At 37.6% G+C, this 26,394-nt stretch overlaps 1 protein-coding gene and 1 long non-coding RNA gene across 6 annotated transcripts in view; one reads left to right on the top strand and one right to left on the bottom strand.

Moving 5' to 3' along the window:
• LOC135680970 (protein bicaudal C homolog 1) overlaps positions 1 to 26,394 on the bottom strand; it is a 64,356-nt gene that overhangs the window by 29,850 nt on the left and 8,112 nt on the right. For 2 of the 5 annotated variants that reach the window (XM_089113628.1, XM_089113630.1), the window contains 4 exons: positions 23,603 to 23,658; positions 14,920 to 14,989; positions 3,524 to 3,603; positions 564 to 648 (listed from right to left, as the gene is read on the bottom strand). In XM_089113628.1, the coding sequence (XP_088969754.1) occupies positions 564 to 648; positions 3,524 to 3,603; positions 14,920 to 14,989; positions 23,603 to 23,658 (291 nt within the window). Of the gene's footprint in view, positions 1 to 563; positions 649 to 3,523; positions 3,604 to 8,713; positions 8,877 to 14,919; positions 14,990 to 23,602; positions 23,659 to 24,012; positions 25,851 to 26,394 lie in introns of those variants that run through there. The other 3 variants (XM_089113627.1, XM_089113629.1, XM_089113631.1) reach the window with 3 other exon arrangements.
• On the top strand, positions 11,087 to 15,250 carry LOC148958094 (uncharacterized). Its single transcript, XR_016144846.1, has 2 exons — positions 11,087 to 11,219; positions 11,606 to 15,250. It is a non-coding gene; the product is annotated as an uncharacterized LOC148958094 (long non-coding RNA).

Raw genomic sequence — 26,394 nt, 5'->3', positions numbered from 1 at the left:
TTTGATAATTCTCGGAAATAAAGTTGTCGAGTGATGACGTCATAAAAATCTATTTTTAGAATTTTTGAAATTTTTTCCCATAATCTAAAAGAGCATCATGAAATACCTCTAAATCTGCAGAATCAGATAAAGGAATTACGAATTGGCTGAGATATGACCAGGTGAGCACAAGCTCTGGTCCCATCAAACCTCTGCAATTTGGTCTCACTTCATAACTTTATGAATTGAGCCAAAATAACAGTGAACCGAGCAAACTTCGGATCTTCTATTGGCCATATCTCACCCACTTTTTAACAAATTTAACTGATTTTGCATATATGGGAGTATTTCGAGGGGTTCTTTTATGTTATGTGGTCAAAGTTCAAAAATCTAAAAATATGACGTTTTTTGTGACGTCACACTTGAGAACTCCATTTCTTTAGTTAGCGAATGAACTATTTTTATTTCATATCCATTGCATTACTTCTAGTTATACAACTTGGTATATCACTGATAAAAAGAGTATTGATATTTCTACCAGCTACTGCAGTGGTAAATAAATTCAGCATTATACTTGACCATACCTCGCTTTATGCAGTTTCCACCCCTCCCAATTATATGGGAGTGGTCGGTAAATGAAACATCCATCTTCAGGGTAACCCTGGATGTCTGTAATACAAGAAAGACAAACGGTCATTAAATTATCTCTTCAAAAGCAGAGCAGCTCTTTTCTATCATCCTTAGATATGTCAAATTTCGCTTCGAAAATTTAGCACAAAAAGTTACATGCTTTATTTTGCATTAGCTCCGCCTTTTGCTGCAACAGATTTATCAAGGACCGACGGAAACAGGAGGCTGCTGGTTGCAGCCCCAATTATTGCTAAGATGGGCCTATTTTATCGAAAAAATAGTGAATTAGAACCCTGACATCTCTGCCAACATAATCTGACGTGTTTGAACCCTTAAATTTTTCTACTTTTAATGCATTCATGCTACAAGGAGCAGCCTATCACCCAACAACAGCTTTGCAAGTTTCCTAACATCCTTTTCCTACGTAAATACGCGATTTTGACTTTCTAAACAAGAAAACTGTGGAATTTAACAAGATAATGACCCCATCAGCACGGCAGCTTGACTGTGCGTTGATAATGAGTCTTAGATAAAATTTAAAATTGTAAACGTCACTCATAATGGAGACTAGATGACATTGCGTCCTTCACTGTTGTGCGTGGCGCGTGTTTGAGTGTAGCTGTAAATTAAAATTTTAAATGATAGAAAAAATCAATTAGTTTTAAATCATTTGCAAAACTCCTGTATGTTTAGCGACCGTTTTGCCCAATTGGAAGTCTGTTCTGACGAACATAACTAGAGGTTGTTCAAAATATTCTAATTATTTCTTGCAAGCATGTGACTCGAAAAACTAAGATTTTAATTAAAAAAGAATTTATACCCTTCTCAACAGGGCAATAGCGTCTTAAAACTCCTACACAGTCTCTCTTTGTAAGAACAGCTTCACAAGCACAACGCTTTTAAAGGACTTAGTGACCTTTCTCCAAAATATCTTCTATATTTTCACCGCACAGAACCGTACGCAACCTACAGAACATAAACACTGACATAAATGCAATTGATAGATATCAATCAACAGTTGGCCAATCAGTAAACGCGGTATCGCTCTCACGATTATTTATTGGCTAATATTGTATTAGTATTCTGCTACCTAGCTTACGACGGTAGTTCTAGGACCCCGAAAACGGTGTCCTGTTGTTCCTCTCGATGTAAACACACCTCGTGATTCTACGCCTGGATTTGCTGAGAGATGGCGACTCTCCTCAGACTGAGGGGAAAGCTTGGTCATGTCGAGAACTCGAGCTACGGACCCTTGGGTCAGCGAGCTACGGACATTTGTGGTCAGCGACCCTAACCAGTGAGCCACCCTCGCACCTTAAATCCATCCTACGCAATGTGTCGTTAAAGCGAGCGATGCACAGTTAAGTGAATATTGACGTGAAGGAGGAAATGCATGGAGAAAATTAATGAAAATAGGCTAACGTTACAGTCTCACGGAGTATATAATATTTTAGTAGTATCAATAAACATGACATAATATATTTTTAAAAATTTTCCGAAAGCTAAGTCATTGGTCTTGGCTATCAATAAATTGTTCCGGACTCGCAAGAAATGGTTCCGAATTCAACACACAAAAATGTTCTGCAATGGGAATCTTTTAGCTAAGGCCTTATTAACACGATACCGGATTTATCTCATATCGGATTCACTGACACAATCCAATACGAATATTAAGCTCTGTTCACACGATACCGAATTCATTTTGTATCGTATTCACTCCTGTTCGTACGGTGACAATACGCTTCAACACTGCTCTGAAAAATCCATCGTTTTGAAGCAGGTGCATAGCAACGTTGAATGTTGTTCGTTTTTTTGCTCTTTTTCTGATTGAATGCATTCTTTGACGTGACGGAACTGATACGCTGTTTTGTTTTGAAGAAGAAGTATTTCGAAATCAATTTTCAAACAGTCTAATTTTCCTTTGCATTAGTCTTGTGAAGCTCATCATCATCGCAAGGAGCATATTTATTATTCAACTACGATCCACTGTCATTTTGTGTCTTAAAAAGAGTGCCAGACTGTTTTTAAAAACCCCAAAAACGAAGCTGTTTTTTAGAAACTGAGGTTCCCGAGCGAAACCGTATCAGATTCATGCGTTCACACGAGCTCAAAAGTGATCCGATATGATTCCATTCCACATTCGCAGCGGAGTGGTTTGACTCCGAAAAAACGATACGGAACGTATCGGATTCAAGCGTCATCGTGTGACAAAGATCCGATATGAAAAGCGATCCGATACGAAATGAATCCGGTATCATGTGAACAGGGCCAAAGTCAATGGTCCTGGCTCTCAATAAATTGCTCCGGAATCGCAAGAAATGGTTCCATTGCAATGGTTCTGCAATGGAAATCTACTAGCTTCTATACATCATTACAAAATTCAGGTATACACTATTGCTTAAAACCTGTTTGTTTTTTTCATTTCATGAGAAAAACAAAATAAGTTGATATTCTAGTAATATAGAGCAAGCGTTATTTTCGATTTATTGCAAATGAGCATGTGCAAAATGGAGATCGGCCGAACGAAATCGACTTGATTTCGGCACATTTTTCCCGATGTCGGTATTTCGCTGTTAGACGAAATATTCATCCGTTCGACTAGGGTGGCGAAGAAGCAATTGCGATGTTGGAAAACATACGAAATTCACGGCGAACGAGAGCCGAAAACTGACTCGGTTTGGTCGGTTTTGTACGGAAATATGCAACTTTCCAGCCTTAAAACTTGATAAATATTTCGAAAATAATTATCTTTTATGCACCAGATACCTACTTTTTAATCATAAAAACCTCTTTGGCGGGGGGGGGGGGCCTTAAAAAATGATGAAATTCTGCGTCGCCTATACTTGGGCCTGACAAAGATAAGATTTTTGAGATACGGTAATCAATAATTAAGAAAATTATCAGCAAAACTCACTTTAACATCGAGCACTGAGAGAATCATCTGTTTTGCTGTCTTGATATCCGCGGGTAGTCCGGCCACCTTGATGTGTGGATCTAGAAGAGGCAAATAACAATTATGTAATGCTCTTTTCTTTTATGTACACTTGCCCTGAACAGCTGCAGCAAACCTGTGTTACATAAATACAGAATACAGCCAAGCGCGCTATCTTACTTTTGTATGATAGGGACCGGAATTTGATAAAGTTTTTAAGCCATGTTCCATATGCATACATCTAATACCTGTCAGTTTTCCAAATCTTTCAAGGAAACGTCTAAAGGAAGCATACATTCAAAGGTTTTCTGTTCGCGGTCATGTTGTGTAGAGAAAGATCGAAACTAAGCCATTTTAGTGGTAATCATATGAAGTACCACGGGTACTTTTGCAGCTGTCGTAAAACTTAATGCAAGTAGGAATATGTGAACGAGGAGAAAGAAAATCGAGTCTCATTTTACTGCTTTCAAGATAAAATAATAGAACTAAGATAGTCTAAGTTAAAACCCCTGGATTTACCTCCCATTTCGCAATTCTGTTTCTCATTGGAAGTGGCTCTGTTATCTGAAACAAGACCACTTTGAAAATGCCAAAGGGAGATCAAATTGCAGCTTTGCCTCCGTGAAGGGCATACAAAAACATGTAGCTTGATGTTCCAGACTAGGGGGAGAGGGGTGGGGGTCATCACTAGTTAGGTTTACCGATGAAGAAATAGATGAAGAAGAATTTTGGTGCTATTTCACCGACTATCTAAGAAGGTTGTGAGCCAACAGAAGATTTACCAACACGCTCATGAAAGATTAGGGATGTCCCTGCTGGCTGTCATGAAACCCCCTTAAAACACCCTGATAGCTACGCCTCTGGTCAAATTTGTTATTTAAGTAGAAATATGTCAATCTGTTTTTCTGCAATAAAGCCCGGCTCGACTGTTTTGACAGTTGATTAAAGACGATTCGAAAAATCAGGTTGTTGGCACAACAGCCTGAATATAATCATCGTAAGAAAAAAATTGCTTGTAAATAGGTGGCGTTGCACCGCTAGAAATCTTAAGGACAGTGCAAAAGACCTAACCTTTGTTCTAATATTTGATCTGACTTTTTATGAGACATTTCAGCTGATTTGTGACAGGTTTGTAAATGATCTGGCATTTCACCTATAAATCATATCTAACATTTGCGCTTGTGCAAGCAACAGCGTCTTGTACTTCAGGATAAACAAATAAGCGATCATAAAGAAACGTCAGGTATGTGTGCAAACGACCAAACATTTGAACCAACAAGCAAAGCAAAATGAATTTGTTTGAGCGTTTGACCTTGGCCAAGCATCGCCCAGTATTTTAAATATATTAAAAAGAAATAGGACAAGAGAAGGACCTTGAGGTAACTCAAAGCATAACGATTTGACATTTGAAAGCGTACAGTTTGATGCAATATTCAATCTAACATTCACCAATCAACTATTTCAAAAGTTGGGGAAAAATACAGAGGTGTTCAAACGACTTGATATTGAGCCCAACATTCACCAGACATTTCTGCATTGCTTCTCAACATTGCAGCCTAATTTATCGGTGAAATTCCGTTTCTTGATTCCCAGGAAATTTTTGAGAGAAGAAATTGTCTATGTTACAAAAATGCTCCCATTCCCATTAACTGAAAACAATTATCAGGCGAATTTTTAGAAAAAGCCTTCGTATACATCATTAGAGTCCAGGGTGGAACTTATTTTATAACATAGCACCGCGAAACCTGATATTTGACAATAGAAATGGACTGGTGGCGTCTTGAAAATCAGCATTGCTGAAGGGGTTCTCTTCTTAAACATATAAAATGAAATGAAATGAACTGAAACTGACACAGAGGATGTTACCATCACACAACCTTTTCCTTAGCTCAAGCCTTTTGGCATGCAGAGTGTAGTGCGAACACAACAACAAAGTCTACTGTAATGCGAAAGTCTACTTCCGTTTAGGCCAGAACCAAGTCCCATTGGATTTTTTAATCCTACCCTCCTCAACAATAAACAAAATAGACCGAATCTAAAAAGACTCTAATGAAAAAAAACCTTGTTACTGAACATGGCTAGAAGAAGGGTCAATGAGACGAGAGCTGCACTAAGCCAGAAATAGCCTACAACTTGACCAAACTTGGAATCTTAACCTAAATTCCAGGAAGTGGGCTTGCTAGGTGCACCAGCCCTTATACTGCCAGGAGAATACCGATTTTAAAGGTGTCACCACTGGGAAACATTTTCCCGACTGATGCACAAGCCAATAAGATGGAAAGATCCTGTGGAAAGGGAAAAGAATGACAGCCAGATTGAAGGAAGAAAAGGTAATAAGAATTAGTGGATTAGTGGGTGAGTGGGAGAGAATATTCAATTTTAATCGCTCCTGAAGGCCAAACAACCGTTTGTGGCAAGCTTAGAGCCGAGAGGGAGCCTAACCAGAGAGCACGAGTTAGAACGCCTACCAACAAAGTCCCGGATACCGGGGCCCAGTCCCCTTTAGCCGCTGCATTATTACGAGGCTGGCGTGCCATTTCCGACGGGGGATTAACTCTGTTTAAACAGTGGTCTAGATACATTTATCTACCGTTTTGAGAGAAACAGCAACCAGACTCAGTCAAAGCTAAGCCGGCTAGTAGCCCAATCACTTTCTGAATTCGCGTCACGGCTTCTCTAAAATTTTGATATCATGCTTGTCCGTGATGTATTCCGAAATCTGCGTCTGTAAAATCAGGCCTGTTATCGCATGCGACTGGTCTTTGACTGGCCATCATCACAAGCTCGTTCGTAAGATATCACCAGACAAAGATTCGTAGAAAAATTAACTTTCCTCAAAATTGTGAGCAATGTCGTCGATAAACATGTTCCCCTGCCTCGTTTTGTTGAAAATGATATAAAAATGGAATCTTCCGTTGGAAAGAGAGAATGACACTTTGGGACCGCGTTCCTCACTGATAAGAGTAAGAATACGCAAAACAAGATGTCGTTGATCATCATAGGTTTTCTTTTTATCATGTGTTAGCGTTATTCAGACACCGGAAGTACTCCTTAACGTAAAGACCAGAAACGTTCTCATTCTTAAGCCGAAAACCCACTCTGGAAAACGATCCGCGGATCGGATCAGATCGAGTTGTTCTGGCCAGTTCCGTTCGATCCGCGGATCGTTTCAGATTGGTATTCATGACGCAAGTGCTCTATTGTTTAAAAAGTTCTAATTCGATTTTGATCAAATGAAAACTACTGTACCGGAACGGTTAAAAAAAAGATGAAATGATTTCAACTTTTTTTACCATCTGTTTCGATCCGTCGCGGATCAGTCATGTGACTATTTTTGCATCCAAAGCGCGTGCGCAACACAAAATCTGATCCGATCCACGGATCATTTTCCGGAGTTGATTTTCGGCTTTACACCTTCACTTTAGGACTGTTTTCATATGAAGTTACGGTAACCTCCCTTTGTCGAACCGTTCAATAAAATTCAAATTTAAAGGTCAGCTGGCAATTGACAGTAGGATAGTAATCAGTGGCAGGCAGACTGGATAAAGGTAAAAAGTGCGGAAAGATACAAGAAAGGGCACTTTAGAAGAAAAGTTAGATACATCATTAATTTTGAATGTGGTGTAGATTTTATGTGGTTTTGTGGCACCTACTAGGTCAGTGTAAGACTATTGACAATCAACCATAAAAACCAATAAATTAACTATTTATACAACGCTTATGAAATATTTAGCAAAATATCAAGCGTTGTTGCATATCAAAGTTAATTAAGATGTTTTGGTTTGTGAGAAATCAAGAAAATTTATCAAAGCGTTGTGATGGCGAGCATCGCTATCTGCTTCGCTTAGGTCGTTAATGTTGCAAAATCGCTGGTGTCGAATATCGCTTGTGTCGAAAATCGCTTGCGTCGAAAATCGTTTATGCGGAAATCACTCATGGGTTCTTAGCCAAGTGTAGGTATGAGGTACCGTTGGTTAAACAGAAGGATACCCTTGGCAGAGTCTAATACTGAAAAACAATACCATTGCCTAGAATATGGTAGCCACTGGGAAAGAGAGACAGATGTTTCTAGTGTGAAATAATAAAAAAGATTTGCAATGAACTTTTAAGATCTTTAAAAATTAATAAAATCAAAAGAGAGAAACCCAGTTCATCAAACTAGAATATAACCACCAAATAAGTCGATCGCTTTATAGTAATGTAACAAGTTAGCCGTTAGCTATATTTTATAAGTTTAGTAAGCTTTAGTCGAGTGTTTAAGACACATGTTTTGCTAAGTCTAGTAGCGATAAGAAGACCTTGCACGTGTGGTGGACGTTTTGCTTGATAGTTATTTTAAATTTATATCATTAGTTCCAGTTTGTATCTCCCGTGTATGTCTTTGATCATGTGTAATCTTTTCGTAGTAGCGTATTCTCCTAAGTATGTGTCGTTTTGTAATATAGTAAATGTACAGAAATTGTAATGTAGTTGTTATTTGGTGGAGTTGTACTTAGTATTGATTGATAAATGAATAGAATTGGAAACTGAAACTGAAAACTGAGCTCAGTTATTTTTTTTGGAATAATAGAAAAAGAATCAACCAAGGATGTGATCTTTTTCTGTGAGATCCATTCGGAGCCTAGGCCTATCGGCCTAACTCAACGGTTCGCAAGTTGTTCGATGATTCAATGTCGTGATAAAAACCCTAGAACGCTACAGCAGTCTAAACCTATCTCATCCTACAGCTTTCAAAGTTTTACTTTGCAAAAAGGGAAAAGAGCAATTGAACGAACCAGAATGGCCAAAACCGTTCTGAAATGTCACCGATTAAAGGCTACAAACTCGATATCAATATGACACTTTTAAAAGGAACTCAAAACGAGGCCAATGTTGCCGGAAAGCTAAAGGCAACTGTTATGAAAATTTGACAGGTGAATCATGGTATTGAAACATTATAATTCCTTGGGACAATAATAATGACGAACATGGGATGGAAGTCAGGAACAAGAATAACAAGCACCACAAGAGTAATCCTAACATTGACTCAGATACTAAATAAAAAAACTGAAATACATTTTGCAAGTATCCTAAGTTGAATCAGCCAATAATCAAAATCAAAGAAGTGGAATGGTATTATGATAGAGGTCTTATAGCAAAATAGAAGCAAAATTATTTATTGAGTGTACTGACCCAAAAATGGTTGTGTTGCACCAAAAGCCGCAGGCCCAGTGAATCTTGGAGCCGGAAAATGCTCGAAAGCTCCACGACCATCATGAGCAGCAAAATGGCAGTATCCAAGCATCTGATTTGCATTTAAATCAAGTAGATGCAATGCATGGTCTGGTAGAAGCATGATATGTCATATGAATATTATTGGCTAGGCCTGGCTTTAGCGTGTTTTTCCAGGCTGAAGCAACGTTTGGAAACTTGCAATGCTCCAGACCTCATTAACCGCTCTGGTTGGCTGTGCAAACAGCTGACCCTTGTGCAATAAGACGAATTGACCTGCCCTTGATAGCTAGATTGTCGCTGAATACAGGGATTCACCGGTTGAGCAAGTCGAAAGAATACAGCGCATACAATTAACAGGTAGGCAACGACGTAGACTTGTTGAGGTTAGATGACAACGGAACTCTTTATTGTTTCCAAATTAACATCGCGATTGTTCGCAAATTATCCTTCATTTTACTGGTAATTTGTTATTCATAATTACAGAGCAAAGGGCATACACCACTTAACGCGGAAACCAAATTTAGATACAAGTTATAAATATGTTTTCTAAAATTGAAGATTTTCAAGGCAGTTCTGGAGATAAAGACAATTCACACCGCCAGATAGGTCTTGAGTCGTGAGTCGTGAGTTGGGTGGTGTCACACTTGTTGTGGCCAAATAATTAAAGAAACAGCGAGACAAAAGGAACGTGGGCAACTTAATCATAGGTACAATAATCTTATTTTTGATATCAGTACGGAAAATATAACAAATGATATAAATAGAGGACGCAGCAGTTCATAAAACATGTTGTCTAAAGACAAGATGGATATTTGAGCCACAATTAACAACTTTCTGGAGAGAGGAGGATATTTTCTTTGATGTGAAACATATGTGATACATCAGAATCAGACCTATAACAAGATGTAAGGCCTGAATCAGATACGCATTATTGTGAAAGAGGCTATTTCTACAGGGTGGCAGTCTGGTAGGAGAAGCACTAAGCTTTGGGTCTTGGGTGGTATTACGCCAAAAAACTCAGTTTCAGAACTAATTACCGCACCGGAGAAGCCTTGCAGCCTCTCCAGTGCGGCAATAAAGACGGTTCCTTGCAGCCTCTCTAGAACTGCAAGTGGTCAGCAGAAAAAAACAAAGAATAACGTAAAAAGCTGCCACAGTTTTAACCTCCATTTAAAGAAAGCTCCCAGCAACGGACTATTCCCAACAACAAACAGCTTCAACAAAACAAATACCTCAAAAACTGGACAAATAAGTTTTAATAAAAGTCTTTGCATTAACAGCCTTTTGCAAGCAAACTTCAATAGACAGCAACAGTGTTCAGCTCTACAATTTTCCTTTATATCGAGGTTTTATTTTTAGTGTATTAACATCGACCCAAACTATTCAAGAGTTAGGCTCTACAGATCGTATTGATGAAAAGATACTGTGAGGATGTGAGTAATGAGAGACTGGAACGAGAGTTATTGTTGTTGTGAGTAGTGAGCGAGAGAGAAGAGACGGAAGTTGAAGTGGAGATATAGGTTGGATAGGTAGCAGAAGATGTTGTAAAGTTAAGTTGGAGAATATTGAAGAAGAAGAGAAACTGAAATATTGTTTATATTTGCTTTCCTTCTTGCATGCCTCGTCACAATACATTTAGGCTGAAAGTATAAGTTGACAGAAAGTATGAGTTGACAGAAAGATGTGGACAGTGTTTTCCATAATATCAAGTGTTGGCAATAATCTTCTTTCTTACAGTGCTTCGTGGATGGGGTTGACTATCAGTAAAGTCTAATGCCACGCTGCGAGTAAAATACGAACTCATTACTACAGCGAAGTATGTAATATTTCCACTAACCAAAAAGAGGAATGGGAATCAGACACGAAAATAAAGAGAGTTGGCAAAGAGTCCTGTGGTATTTCATAAGTATAAATATTGCGAGTCCGACGCAATCAAACTACAGGACGGTGATCAGTAAATAACATAACTTCTTACATCGATCTCACAACAACTTTGGATCGTAGACATTTTGAAGACAAACTGGTAGCTAGATTTCGATTCTTACAGATTAAAAAAACTATGAGTGCATTCCTAAGCAACGCGGAAATGTAAAAATATTCTAACATTTCTAAATGAATTATCAAATTTTACATCTGTCAATGAGATAATGTGGACAACGATTTCTGCGAAAAAGTCTTCCTACGGAAAATAGATAAGAAATTTCTCTCTATTTAAAGTCAAATCAACGAAATAAAAAATGAATCAGTTATCTTTCACAGCCAGGGTGAACAAATGTTTGAGGAAAAGCCTGCAAAACATGCAACGGTTTCGCAGTGACTTGATGTTCAGACGAAACTTTAGTGTTCAAAAATTCACGATGTCGAAAGTCACAAAGAGAAGAAAAGATAACGCAAAGCAACGAAGGAGCATCTTCTAAATGCAGACAGTACGAGCAACAATATCTGACAAGAGATTCTCAATTTGGTATGTGACGCAAGCACAACAAAAAATAAAACTGTCATGAAAATTTGAAGTTTGGGTTGTTATAGTAATTGTTATAATGATCTGGGCATTATAGATTCAACTTCTAGTTTTAGTACATCAAATGCACAAATATTCTTGTTGATACGATGACGAGAGGCCCCGATGAAAGTCGCAAAATGGAGGAGAGGAAACTGAAAAATCATAGCAAATTGAAAAAAGGAAACTGAAAAAAGGATTTTGCAAAAAGTAGGGGATGCATTGTCTGTGACACTGACTAGTCTTTAAAAATTGTGATCTAGATTCTACCGTACAAATAAATTTTAACAAGTTGAGCCCGATTTCTTACTCTAGATTGTAATACACTCAACTTTTAACCAAACTTTCAGGTCAAAGACGTCAGTTGCAGTTGGGCATTGAAACATCTCTGAGCGGAGGAAATCAGCGATTTTGAAGAAAGAATTATTCATAATAATAAAAACAACTTTCTTAGTCGATAGACACAATGTCACGTGAATTATTTGCAAGTTATCACCTTCATTGTTTTAAAGATGATTAATAAATAAATGTTAAAATTCATAGGTTTAGATTTTACGGACTTAATAAAACTTCGAAATAAAATGACAAAAAAAGGCTCAATAAGGATTTGTTGAAGGCGCGAAGAGGCAAAACTTTGAAATTATCTATGGGATTGCATTCATGCTTTTAACAAAAAAATTATTTTTGTGAATTATCCACGGAGTGGTGTGTCAGATGAAGGCTGCAAACAGATAACTTGATTTTGGGAGATTCCTGTTGTTCGCAAAATTTTATCAAGCAACAGAGAGCAATGAAATCTAAAGGCAAGGAAGGAAGATAAGACTAAAATCGGTGTTCTTTCAAAAGCATCCTGCATGCGTCATATTACTTATTATTCATAGGATGGAAGGAAATACTAGAAAGGAAATGTGCTCCTCAAAGAAAGAGGATGAAGACAGTAAAAAAAGTGTGGATCATGATAAAAAACCAGCTTTAAGTCGAAGAGTACGCAGTTAGGAAAGTGATTATGGTAGCGACGGAAGTCGTAAATATTCATATATATACCTGAGCTATATTTCAAAATGTTTGCTTTTTAAAGCCCTATTTCGAAAGAAAATAGCATACTAGATTTAATATGGTTGGAGAAACAAAACTGGTATGGAACGTCAAGGGAATGCTAAAACCTCATCTAAGAAAAAAAGATCCTCGTGAAAATTATCTGGAATGACTGTTACTAGATACTGTTTTTGTAGCAGATATCTGCATTTGGTACGCTTACGTCTACCAAATGATGCAAACTTCAACAAGCTGAAGGTTATTGCATAAAGCAAAAATAAGAAAAGAGAAAATAAAGAAAAGCTATAGTGATATGATCTACCCCTCTGAGTGGGAAGTTTTAGACGGGGAATACCGCCAGACAATCCAACAATCACACGGACCCCCGACCCCGCGCCCCACCAAATCAAAAAAAGCAGACCAAGAGCCCGTCCGCCACCCCATCACGAAAGGGACCGGACGAATCCCCAATCCCCACGGCCGATCTGGCAGAAAAAAGCACAAAAATCAATGACCAGCACGACCGCAAGACCGCCATACAGCACTCCCCGCCTATTTAAGCGCGGATTGGCAAATGTCTTGTATTGACGCCTTTATGGCTTTGCGGAACAAGAGCGGGGAGAAAATCTTGCGAGGCCATTTTCAAATAACGCATTATGACGCATCTAGTGTGAATCGCAAGAAAAACTATTTGATGCGACGCACCGCAACGCGACGTGCCGCACCGCATCGCGCCGCTTTCATTGTGAATTGAGCTTAAAACGCTAAACAAACTGACTTATGCGGTGTTCTTGTGGCAAAGTACTAACCTTCAACAAAGCATACTTATTCTCTGTTAGCAGGACCAATAGGCTAATAGAAGGTTCACAAACAACAAAGCGTGCAAATAATGAGCCTAAGTGCAACTTTCTGGAGTCACTAAAACATAAAAATGCTCATGGAGTTGTTTTTATCGTCTTATAGTAAAGTAAAACAAGCTTCCGAAACCGCACTATAAAATCCGCAAACATATTTAAATTCCTATTGAATGACGCAAGCCGCGTAAATTGCTAAGGCAGAAGCAGTTTGCCAAAAAATCGCAGGGCCGTAAGCCACAGAAAGAAATAAAGCTGAGACTTGAAGCGGGAAGGCGGTAAACCGCTAATGGGCACCTTAAAGAAATACCTATTTTATGTTATGATTACCCAGCGTGTGGCTAAACCGTAGCCAAGAAGGATATTGATGATTACGGTACGGTATTACACAAGGCAAAAATCTGTTCCAAATTACGCTATCAATGTGCGTCGTTCGCTTTTGCGCCTTTCATATGCCGCGTCGCGAAGAAAGAGTAAGCCAAGACTGGTGCATGCTTAAAAATGCGTTTGGCAAACCGCGCGACCGGATCAATCAAATATTTGAATTAAAAAACCCTAAAAAATAAACAATAAAAACAAAAGTATTCACAAAAAATGTCAATAGTAGCTTCTTAACTCTTCATTCTGCCTTGATTCACGAAAAAAAACAATATGAATTGCCACTCTACCTTGGCATTTACCGAATCAAAGCGGCGCATGAAGTCAAATCATATCAACTCATTTTCATAAGAAATCGCATTAAAAAAACTATAGCAATAAATTATAGACATCCTCTTAGAAAGTCCTCTTAGAAAGAGTATCGTATCATGAAGATTCAAATTGATGTGAATTTTACGTTAGTTTGAAGACAGATCCTTTTTAATAATGACGACATTCGGATGGCAGGCAATATGAATAGGGCATCCACATAACAATGTTATTAATACGCGTTCAATATGGCTACCTGCCTTCCTTCACGCTTTGAACAAAGCCTTTCGAAGATATAGCGACTGGGTCAAGCCTCAAGCGAAATTTCAAGTCATTTGAGGCTTGCCAGCTGGCAAAGTTGTTTTGCTTTCCATTTCAATGTTACAATTACTCTCTTGGTGACAGGAAATGATACCCAAAAGATGGGAAACTTTACTACAATGATGTACAGGAACAAATGAAAAGGGAAAATTATTTCATACCTATTATTTCATACCTAAACTGGAAACCGAAACCTTTTCGCTGGCTTCAGACCAACGTACATCAAATTCTTATGGTCTTTTTATAAGACTCACACGTCTTGCTTCTAAATATTTCGAGTCAGAAATCGACCATGAAATGTGGAAAAATATTCTAGCTGCACCCTGAGGTTGACGAGTCTCTTCTAGACTGATCATTGGGATATTCCTAACAAATGCACCGAAAGAGATGCGTTGATTTCATTTCAGGAAAAGCTGTTTCACTGAACTTGTACAACCAAACAACATTATATAACTACAGGTTTAAGCTATTTGGTGTAAAAACAGGACGTTTTTAAGTCGCTATTCCGAGTTCCAAGCTTAATGCGATCGTTAGTTAACTGTGTAGCGCTTGGGGCAGTTTTTCATATTTACTCTTGTAGATTTGACAAAAATGTTTCAACATCTTTCAAAATACCCATAATATACTCAAGGATTCAAAATAATGACTCCAGATTCATGATTTACAAAGAATGAATAGCCTACATCTACTGAAATTTCCATTTTCAATGAAAGAATATGATAATTATTGTTCAGAAAGACCTAAACAACAAGAACAAAATATTGTACCTTTCTTAGACTTTGCTCCAATCTTGAGTCTTGATGGCCAGCTGATAACTGTGTTTGAAGCAGACTGAATCTACAGAAAAAAAATTATACTTAGGAGCAAGAAACTTCTACTTAAAAATTTATAAGCTGATGAAGCGTATTTTCAAAAACACTGTAATAAAAATGTAATAACAACATTCAAGGGCGCAATGATACATTCTCAATACCCTCAACAGCGAATGTCAGAACTTTGCAATGGAAATATGTTGCTACAACTAATAAGGCTGGACTAGCAAAATAGAACCCATTATTGCCCTAATTAAAACACTGTGTTTTCGATCTTGTTTTTCAGTCCCCAAAATGACTTTGCAATACCTCACTCCTTTCTGCATCTGCAGAACAGCTTTCGATTTATTATGACGAAACGCCCAATTCTCTTTCATTTATGCTGGTACCCAGGCGCACATGAGACCGCATCCTGTTTCTGGGGATGATTTTAGAATGTACAGGGGCTGTTACAAAAGAATTTGAGAAGTTCCCTCGCGATTTTAGATAATTACCCGCAGTTTCTATATGTGCACGCAGAAAACTGCTATTCATTTTTGCCGCTGAAAAGAGGCAGATCTGAAGGATGCTAATGAGAGAAAAGTGAGCCAAGGTGACGTAGTAAAGCCATTTAACTTCAATATGGTAGGGTCAAGCATATGTTAAAAGAACAATAAATGAGGTTTTTTGACTATGTCACAATATGAAAATCTTGAGAGATTAGTTGGCTGATCTGCAAAGTAGGGAACACCAATACCCAACGTGATCACGAATACACACTCCGATGCTTGCATGGTCTTGATCAGAGAATAAATCGACAAGAACCAATTGCAACAACAAACGTTTTGGAAGATTTGAACAGTTATTGATCGCCGATGACTTGGTATACATCGAGGAGTCTTTTCAACTCGATAGAGAATGGTTTCCCTAGACTTACTAGTCTACGAGAGAGCCTATAGACACCAGAACCAAAACAAAATTATCCTTTGAAGACGATTTGGCAAAAAGAATTGTGGTTGACTCACTACCTCATATGTGGTTAAATGTCACAATTTTACACATTTGAGTTGTCTTCTGTAGAATGGATAGTACATAAAACTGGAGATATATGGGCTTATTTTCATTCGTTGTTATAGATATTGTATCGTATTTTCTGTTTATTGATACTAAGCCAATTAAGACAAAGCTGCAACCTTTCAGTAAGAATGTAACATCATAAGTCAGAAACACAGAGATATGGTCACAAGAGAGAGATTTGTCTGAACAAGCAAGGACTTAAAATACTGTTAGTGGGCTTGTTTATTTGTAATATGTAATATCAAGATAAAAAATATATGATCAGGGACGGATTTAGGCAACAATGATTGGGGGCTGTAAAATACTAAATGGGTTTCGGTGCCACGCCCTTCAAGTCACTGGAAAATGTTGGAAACGCCCATTTTTAAAATTCGGTTTTTAACATTAAGGTAAAGATGATAAGTATACAATCTTGGCGTTATTTTGTTACTACTGACTATCAAAAAATGATTTTACAAAATAGAAGCAAATTTACCGAAGAACAAAGAAATATTGGGGGTGTTGCACCCCCTTTGCTCCCCTGCTAAATCCGTCTCTGTAAATGTAAAATGCGTAAAAACTGTGTTTTTTGTATTCTTTTAGTAAACAAAGAGGAATGACAGATAGAAGCTGCTTTTATTATGCATGTCCACATACAGTAACTAGTAATGAGAGTCTGTTTTAAAAACTCTCAGTTTACCTAAGATATACTTTTATCAAGGTTTTTCTCCCTAGACTTTTTCGCCCCTCAGCATTTTGAGCATCTTCAAAATAACTATGTCAAAGGCCTTCTGTAAAACACATGGTTTAAAGTTTTCGCAACATTTATTCTGTCACTTAGTCACATCAGTCAATAATTCATAATTGGCTCCTAATACTCTGCATATATTTATCAAAAATGATGTTTCCCTGTAGTTCGATCTAGCTATTCTCAGTGGCGTAGCTAGCGGTCATGCTTGTCATGCCGGGCATGACCATCTATTTCCAGAGATAACATTTTTCAAAAAATTATATTTTCGTAAGAATAAAGTCCTATTCTTCTGATGAAATAGCTCAGGCCATTCGCCTTTGGAGCCCTATGGTTCCAACCAAGAATATGGAGCCCTCCGAAGGCGCTCTTCTATTGTCGGGCATGACTAAAACAGAGGGTTTCCAATTTAGTCATGCCCATAACTATGAGCATGACCAAACCCTGTGTTTTAGTCATGCCCATAACGCTGGTTCCCTATGTTTGGTCATGCCTAACAATAGGAGTGACGCAGGAGAGAACAAAGGCTAGTCATGCCATTTCGAGAGGGCATGACCATCATTATAATCATCAGAACTGTCCTGTGTTATTTCGTGAACGCGAATGCGAGGCATCGATGGCGGCGCTGCTATGCCTAGATCCACGAGCTGGGAGGTAATTCTCTGTAAGTAAAATGCAAGGAATAGCTTATTGCCAAACAGCCACGACTCATGTTAATCTCGAGAACATTTTATGGCAATGACAGGGTTTTCAGCCTTAATGGTGTTGCACTATGTGGAGAAGTGACAGGCACAAAAGGTCATTTTTGGACATAAAATCAGCGAGCAGGATCATTTTATGCAACCAAACCAAACTCTCAGCCTTTTCAGTAATCAATTGTTACTAGTTGAACATTTGCAGAGAATCTTCTTGATTTAATGAATGCCAAATCTTGGTGCTGTTCACTGGAGATGGATGGAGGAGATAGCAGTGTTATTTTCCAAACCAACAGATTTGACAGCTTAAACTTTCCAGACATTTAGCAGCATATTTAGAAACTGTTAAGCCCTTTATAAGCATTGTTACCATATTATGATTAGGACAATAAGATTGTAGTTAATGGATAGGGAATGCCAAAACTTGCTTAAAGTTATTCTTCAATTGTTTGTTTTTTATCACAAGCAATAACACTGTTTTAAACACAACTAAAGTCAAACTCAAAGCTCTACTGACTTCACTTATAGTTGAAAGTACCTTTTTACTAATAGCTGTTGAAATAAAATGACCAGAAACAAGTTAAGCATGTTACTGATCTTGTTATTTAAACAGTTTTATTTCATTATTACAACTTTTGATATATTTGAAAATTTACAAGATCAAATTATTTCATTTACAACCCTTGTTTGCTAGATTTAGTAAAGACAATCCAATTATGTGGATATTTACCACAAGTATATGTGGAAACATCAATGTTTTTGTTAAGCTAAACTTATTTTGCAAGGTATTTTTTTATTAAGTCTAACTTTGCAGAAAACATTTGCAACTAGGCGTATCCATTATTTTAGCTTCCTATATATTTCATATCAATATTTACATTGCATTTTCATTTGCCTGTTTGTTTTATTTATCTATCAGCTCTATTGAGGTTGTTAGTTAATCATGATGGCTTTAAAATACCTTCAATAGATTGATAATACGACTATTTGTGGAAAGGATGACCAAAAAGCTCCCATTCAGTTTCATGTCATTTATTGTTTCATTTACAAATTTTAGCTTATCTCTAAAATTTACAAATGTATTTCAGCCTGCAAATTGAAAGAAATTAGGAGAACAACAGAATTTTTTATTTAAGCTAAGTTTATCTACTTTACTAAACTAATGTTTTTCAATGTCTTTTGTACAGTTCTGTTTGGAAATTGTCAGAACTCTGTCTGTATAAATTACCAACAAACCAAAACAGTGTCACAGCTATAAGATAAAGGTCATTTCATGGTGTAACAAGATGATTGCTATGAAATAAGAAAGGCTCATTCCAGAAGTTAATCAAAATTTTTTTTATAAGTCACAAGCCTTAAAATTGAAATGTTCAAAAGGAACTCATCAACTAAAAAATTGGGCGTGGTAAAATTTGGCCACACCCATTTTTTTCAAATTTGAAGGGAGGGCATGACCACTGCTATTTGGCTAGCTACGCCACTGGCTATTCTCCATCACCTAATTAACGATGAGAATTTTTTCACAGTTAAGGCAATCAAAATAAACACTGGTCATGCAACCAAACTTCATCTGTTCGACTTTAGCTAACTTTGATCTTAGGACAAAATTTTTGTTTAAAGAAAAATTTGCGGCCACTAAGCAGGCCAAAAAAATTGCACCTGTTCCGGTTCCAAAAAAGTGCCTTTGAAATCTAAGCAAGCAAAAATTTATTTCCAAAGTGCCAGGACTCAGAAAATTTAAATTTTAGGTCCTCTGAATATACAGGCATCCCATTTTCAAAACTTGTTTCACGAGTTTCAATATGGTTAACAATAGAGCAGAATCCATTGCTTATATTGCTTTAACAGTCTTTGATTATGATGTGGAAACGTTTTTCCCACTAATTTTTAGCACTAAAAAGGTTTTTATTTAAATGGCTATCCAAGTTTCTATGGCTTGCTTATTCTGCCACGTCTACATAGCCTAAATCGACTTCTTCAGCAATTAATGGAGAGTTGGCATGGCCCTTAAGCATTAATGGATTTTTAGAATGTCAGACTTTTGTATGAATCTGACTGTGATAATGTGATGTGATTGCTTTACAAAGCTCATATCAATTATCCACAATCCTGGCAACATCCAAAAGCAGGAAAGAACTGAAATATGGAGGAGGGGATCAAAGAAAGTAATTATGGAGGAGGGGATCAAAGAAAGAAAGAAAGAAAGAAAGAAAGAAAGAAAGAAAGAAAGAAAGAAAGAAAGAAAGAAAGAATAAAAGAAAGAAAGAAAGAAAGAAAGAAAGAAAGAAAGAAAGAAAGAAAGAAAGAAAGAAAGAAAGAAAGAAAAAAGATGACAAAGTGAATTATCATATATATTCAAAGATCATGTATTTCTTTAAGACTTTTTCCAATGAGTTTCTGATTCTCAATGATTCTCAATGACTGCATCACATGCCCTGTGCTTTACCCAGGTCACTCTAAAATACTGCAGCTGAGAATCCAAGAATTCAATTGACTTCTGTTTGACTTTTAGACCATCATGCAGGCACTGCGGAGCAGGGGGGGGCTTTTTTGCAAAAAATGCCAAATAGTAAGTAATAAACTACCAGTAAAGCCTTTTTTATATGGTTTTAGGCCCCCTTACACTTTTTTTAGACCCCCCACTTTTTTCAATGCTCCACTGTGCCTGTGATGGTAGGATTTTCAGAGAACAGAAGTCTTTTTCACCTTTACAAAATGATGATAAATTCAAGAATCTGATATCAATGTTTGTTCAAAACCCATCTATGATTCAAGAAAATGCAACTAAATATCCTGATAGATATTTGAATCTTCTAATTCAACCATCAAAATGATTATTCAGATTTTATGACTTAAACTAAATCTTAAAATTACATAAAAGATTTTTTAGTTTAGAGTTAAACTATTTGCTCTAAGCATCAAATGTTAAATTTGTTTGAGACTAAGGGACTCACTCTGTGAACATATTTTGCCTTTAATACAATGAGATGTTAAGAGTGCCTAGGCAGTGATGTGCCTAGACAATTTTGTTGGGGGGTGGGGGGCGTTCAGAAAAAAGTGACCAACTTTACTTTTTTGACCGATTATTTCTCCATAGAAAATTCATTTACAAAGAAATAGATGATCATATACACACATAATGATAAGTAAGAGCAAATGATGGCATGAAAGTATAAGGAAATTAAGTTTGCGGAAATTTTCCTAAAGTTAGCGTTTTTGAAAAGCCAATTTTAGGAAATCTGCAAAAATGAACTGCAGTTTTTTTTGAGCTCCTCATGACAATAATGTCAGCTTATAAAATGTCCTCTAATCTATAAAATTTCACAAGAATTGAAGGGGCAGATATGGCTGGAAGGCTGCCAGGAGGTTTCAGAGGCTCTCGGGCAAAATGGGAAGACGATGCCCCTGCAAGCAGAGCCAGCAGAAATTTTTGCATCTATTCTTCATCAAGAAAACTTCTTGCAGTTATTTCTTGCAATGATTTCTTATAGTTGTTAGCTTGCTCCTTATAGCAAGTTATTTGCAATACACTCTTTTTTGTATGAATCAGTGAATTCGAGTTCAGGTTGACTGGTTTTTCAAAAATATGAGGGTGGATTGTTCTTAATTTGTTCTGAAATTAACAAGTTGTACACAGTGCAATTGGTAATGTTTTCACTCAAGGGAGATGTTCAGGCCTCATTTGCCAACAAAGTGAGTGAGACAGCCTTCGTTTTCGCACAGGTTTGAATATTCACCAAAAAAGAACCCACATATGGCTAAAAGTCCTCGTTTTTAGATAAAACGTTGTTCAAAATTGCATTTTACCGTAGCTCAGCCTCAGCTTGTTCTTAATTTGTTTTTGACTTTTGACCAATTTGAGGCTTATGTTCTTATAAAATTGTTCTTATAAAAAAGAGTGTATTACAAAAAAAAGTTGACTATGAACAACCATAACTAACAAATGAATGAACTTTAGGTTGAAATTTGGTCAAAGTTCCTATTTAATCCAAAAATTCTTGCTGCATGACCAACTTTCTTGAAGTCTGCAGACATTGGGGGGGGGGGGTGACGCATCCCTGAGTAGGGCTGTGTCCTGGGTCCTGAGAAATATTTGGTTAACATGACCAAAAATTGATTTTGAAAACTCTGTTTGAAAACCTGAGTGGTCTTTGTATTTTATACTTAGAAAGATATTAAATATACCATGACTGATATCCTATATTTCAAAATTTCAAAATCTATGGTAAAATACGTAAAATGACCATTTTTAGCTAGCTAGCTCAAGAAGGGTGTCCAGATTCCATTTGCTAACAAAGTGGGCAGGGCATCATTTACTTTTTGTCAAGTTTGAAGATTTGTTGATTAATCACTCCTAGATGGCAAATACCTTAGTTCTTGCAACATATTTCTTTGAAGAGGGATGTCCATTTTGAAAAACCCTTTTCATACTTTCTGCAAACAGCATTTTCCCTCTTTGAAGACCGCTGGCCAGATTTTTGTGCAAAGAGCTTTAAAAACTTTTCAGCAGTTCTGACTGAAGATGTTGCTTGGTCAAAGAACTCACACAATACAGGGCCCACACCACTGACCCTACACTGGAGGGGCCAACAATGTACAAAGTTGTTTTCTCTTACCTTCTTTAGCTTAATTTTTGTAAAAAAAATTTATGGTGCTACTTTACTTATGGACTTTGGTTCAATGTATTTGCTGTAATCTACAGATTTATCTGTCTTAAGTAGTTTAAGCTGATTTTAATTTTTCATTTCACAAGAATCGGGAGGCCATGCCCCCCCCCCTTTCCATCCCTGTGGCATAGGCCCTGCAATATACAGTTGAAGAAGATGTGTTAACATGATATCTGTTGCGAGGAAGTTGATCACCTCATATGTACATGTGCCAGGGAGCTTTTATTGACATTGTTAATAGACAATACAAAGGGAGTTAAAGGGATTACATATATGGGTTTGTATCCAGGAAAAACATGAAATTAAATTGGTGGAGTATTTTGGGAGATTTTGAAGATTACATTAAGGATTTGCTTGTTGGTTTGTTTACAGAAAATATTGGGAAACTTAATTTGCTTTAGCCTATATATTTGTTTGAATTCAAAACACTGGTAAATAAAGTAACTATCTAGGATATCTTATCATATAGTTTGATGAAATGCAGATTCCCAGAGGTAGAAATAACAATGACACCAAAGAATTAGCATGTTTTAGGTACCCTGAAAAAAGCCATTTAAATAAATAATGACACAATTTGAGCATGATAACAGGTATGATAGTTTGAGTTTAACTGGCCATGAAATTAGGCATTTTATCCTTTTAAATTGACATCACAAGAATTATTGAGTCGTTATGTAGTGTTTAATCGTATAGACAGGAAAACGGAGCTGCAAAATGGCTTTTTATACAGGATAACTGCAACAACAATAAAAATGCCAAGAAAACTCTTTGCCAGGTGAATTTCATTGTTGTAAAGCTTCAATAAAACTGCATGACTTATCAGTTTACAAACCGGATTAATAAGGATATACATATAACCTCCTCTTTTTTGCTTTTTGAGAGCCGAGCTTTACACCAATTTCCAATTGACACAAGGAAATCAGGGCGATTAATAACAATGCACCTTGGAAAAACTTGTGAGCTAGAAACTGGTTTTCAACAAAAGAGAAATTCAATATCAAAGCCAAAGAAAAGTCTGCCCTTCTCCTTTACACGAAAACAATCTAATGTTGGCGGAGGTCATCGCAAGACCCAAACTCAAGTCTTTTTTAAAAATTCTGCCAAAAACTTGTGCGTATTGCCAAAACTGACGATACAAAAAAGCTGCAAGCTTTTAAGGGTTTCAAACAACATGAATCCTAAGAAAGAGTGCTATTTTTGCAAGTCACAACTAGGTAAATGGTTAAAACTGATGTCTGCGTGCAGATCAATTACATCAAAAGGTTCTCGAATTTCAACTGTAGGTATAAGTCTCAGTTTACCGACCCTTGTATTGACGCTGTGGAGATTTGAAACTTTTAGATATTATAGTTCATGGGAAATTAATTATCTCGGTTAGTTCTTCGTGAAATTTGATGTCAATTAACGTACTTCAACTTTCTCTTTCAAGCGTTTATAACGCTACGAAGAACAGTTATTGATTTTAAAAAAAATGAGGATAAATGAAGACATACCTTCTGAAAGAATTCTTCGCCGCTTTCTGAATTATTCTGACCTTCTTTTAGACCAGCTGAAAATGATATAGAACCGAAATTAGTACGTTAACCGAACTGGAGTTCACAGTAGTGGTGAAAAAGGAAAAGGAGCCGTGTAAAATCAACAGATTACGCTTACCAAGACCGTTGTTAAATATGATTGTAAGTAAGGCCTACGCTAGTAGAATATTATTCAAACACCAATCCCGTGCTTTTTAATAATCTAACTCTAATCCAGACGGCTGTAAAAATTGGTTTAAGCACGCTGAACTCAAACAAATCGCCGAGTTGCTTAAGGGCTGTGTTGGAAATCTTGTCATGTTCGTAAGTCTTAACCTAGTAACCCCTTATCGACAGAACCGTAAACGATTTGGACTCCACATAACAACCTTGCAAGAGAATCTCCAGCTTTCGACGATCGACACGAATTCGCTCTTCAGCACACTGGGAAGCATCGCTGCCATTTTCAAGGCTTTGATCGCCCTCTGGGTCGTCATGGTCGTGGCTTTGGCATTGCTGACTACCAGCGTCGTCCTCACTTGCTGCCATCTTGTTCTATTATCACTTCTCTCTTCTCATGTTTTGATGTCTATTACCACAAAACTCCCCCGCAGCATACCGAGGACGCAATCAAGGAAAATTACGACTGGTTCCCAACGAGGTTTGATTTTGAGGAAAACAAATGGGTGACGACAGTAGAAGGCTTTGATGTTGAATTCGAAAGACGCATTTTTTTATAAGAGCCAGTAAATGGCGGTTAAGGGCGGCTGTTATTATTTTATCCATAACTACGAGAAGTGGCGGAATTTGCGGGGGTGTAGGGGGGCAACCGCCCCCATACAATTTGTCAGCAAAATTGCTTGCTTTTGTATGCATTGCCCCCACCCCACTTAAAAAATGAATTTCCGCCACTAACTATGAAGATTATTCGTAATCTCTTCTTGAAATATGCACTCTTTTTATAAGATCCAGTAAATATTAGTTCATGCTGACTGTTCTTAATTTTTTCGAAAATCTGAGGCTGGATTGTTCTTAATTTGTTCTTAATTAAATAGGGTATAAGCAGTACAATTGCCAGCTGTTTTGTTCCAGGGAGGTGTTCAGGCCTCATTTGCCAACAAAGATAGCGAGACAAATTCAATTTGCCGACAAGTTTGAATATTCACCGAAAAAGCACCAACACATGGCTAAAAACCCTCGTTTTTGAAATAAAACATTGTTCATAATCGAATTTTACAGCAGCTCAGCCTCAGCTTGTTTCTAATTTGTCTTTAACTTTTGACCAACTTGTAGACTTCTTACAAAGTTATTTTTTTTAAAAAGAAGAGTGTAAGGGTGTACGATGAAAAATCTAGCCCGGCGATGATATACCACGACAAACAACATTCTGTGGGAAAATCCGAGGTTGTGAGGGCGAGGTTGGAGGCTTGTGGTCAGGGTGGATGTTATGGGGTTGTGTATATTTTTTGATTAGTTGATGGGTGGCTCATGTGGAACTCGCACTATGTGCAAAAGAAACAAATTTTGAACATTGAACTCAATCGTGATTATGACTCTTGAAGAGAAAATGAAACGAAAGAAGAGGGGACTCACTCTGAAGAGAAATCTAAAAGGAAGGTCGCAAGAACAAAATCTGACATCTGAAGAACAAGACAAGGACATTCAGGTGCTATTGTTTACCAGTGGTGCCGTGGGGCTCAGAAAGGCCAAGCCGCCATGCTAAAATTCAGAGAGATGTTGGAGGGCTCAGCCCCCCTTAACAAGGATTCAAAGCGTCCCTTCGGCAGTTATACTTGTGCCAGACCCAGTGGCGGCACCAGCTATTACAGACTGGGAGGGTAATGGGCACGACCAGTGGGATCACACCCGTTTTGCCTCGTTTCAGTGATTTGTACCAAGTTAACTTTCCTTAGGAAATTTTATCTTCCCCTACCCAGCGTTTTTAAATCCATTTTTAGAAGAAATGAAAAACCATATTTTCAGAAAAGTGGGGGGTAATTACCCCCCATACCTCCCCTTGGCGCCGCCACTGGCCAGACCCTAATTGACATGTTACCTGACCTTGGTTGTATGCCGAAAAAAAATTATTTTCTGAGCACGTCATGCTGATGACTAGCCTGCGCGCAGACTCAACTGGTTTTCCCAGAGATGAATTAAGATGAATGGAAAATTCAGAAAGATAATTGTCCGTTATCAAAGACCGACAGCCAAAAAGGGAAATTTTCCATTTTTTGAATTTCTAATGAAACTAGCCATCAATTATCTTTCTACAAGATTAATTTCTTGAGATTGAATATTCAAGGGCACTGCTTGCCCCTGGGAGAGAAACCCTGGATTTCCCATTCAACTAAATTCATCTCTGGGAAAACCCTCTCTGGGAAAACAAGTCGAGTCTGCGCGCAGGCTGACTGATGACACGCATAACGTTTTAGTAGTTTCTCGAGTAGTTTGCTAAGCGATTACTACAACAAGGACATCGCAATGCCCGCGCCACCAGGGGGGGGCGGTGTGGCCATGGCCCCCACTTTTTGCGAAGCAAGTAGTTTTAAAGCTGTAGTATAAGGGGTAAGAAGCCTTGGCCCCCTACCTTTTTAGCGTTGGCCCCCCACTTTCAAATTCGTGGTGCGGGCCTTGGATCGGGGACGATTTTTCAAATTTCTTAACTAGGTAGAAAAAAAATAATATTTAATGACAGTCCATTGCAATTATGCATGTCGTCAGTGTGATGCCCTCAGGAAATATAATTCTCTTATTTGTAATTCCACAATAGG

The sequence above is a fragment of the Rhopilema esculentum genome, chromosome 18, assembly GCF_057945365.1.
Source record: "Rhopilema esculentum isolate cy_ngs chromosome 18, ASM5794536v1, whole genome shotgun sequence".
Taxonomy (NCBI): Eukaryota; Metazoa; Cnidaria; class Scyphozoa; order Rhizostomeae; family Rhizostomatidae; genus Rhopilema; species Rhopilema esculentum.
Note: the sequence above shows the minus strand (reverse complement) of the source record. Positions and strands in the feature narration are given on the sequence as shown.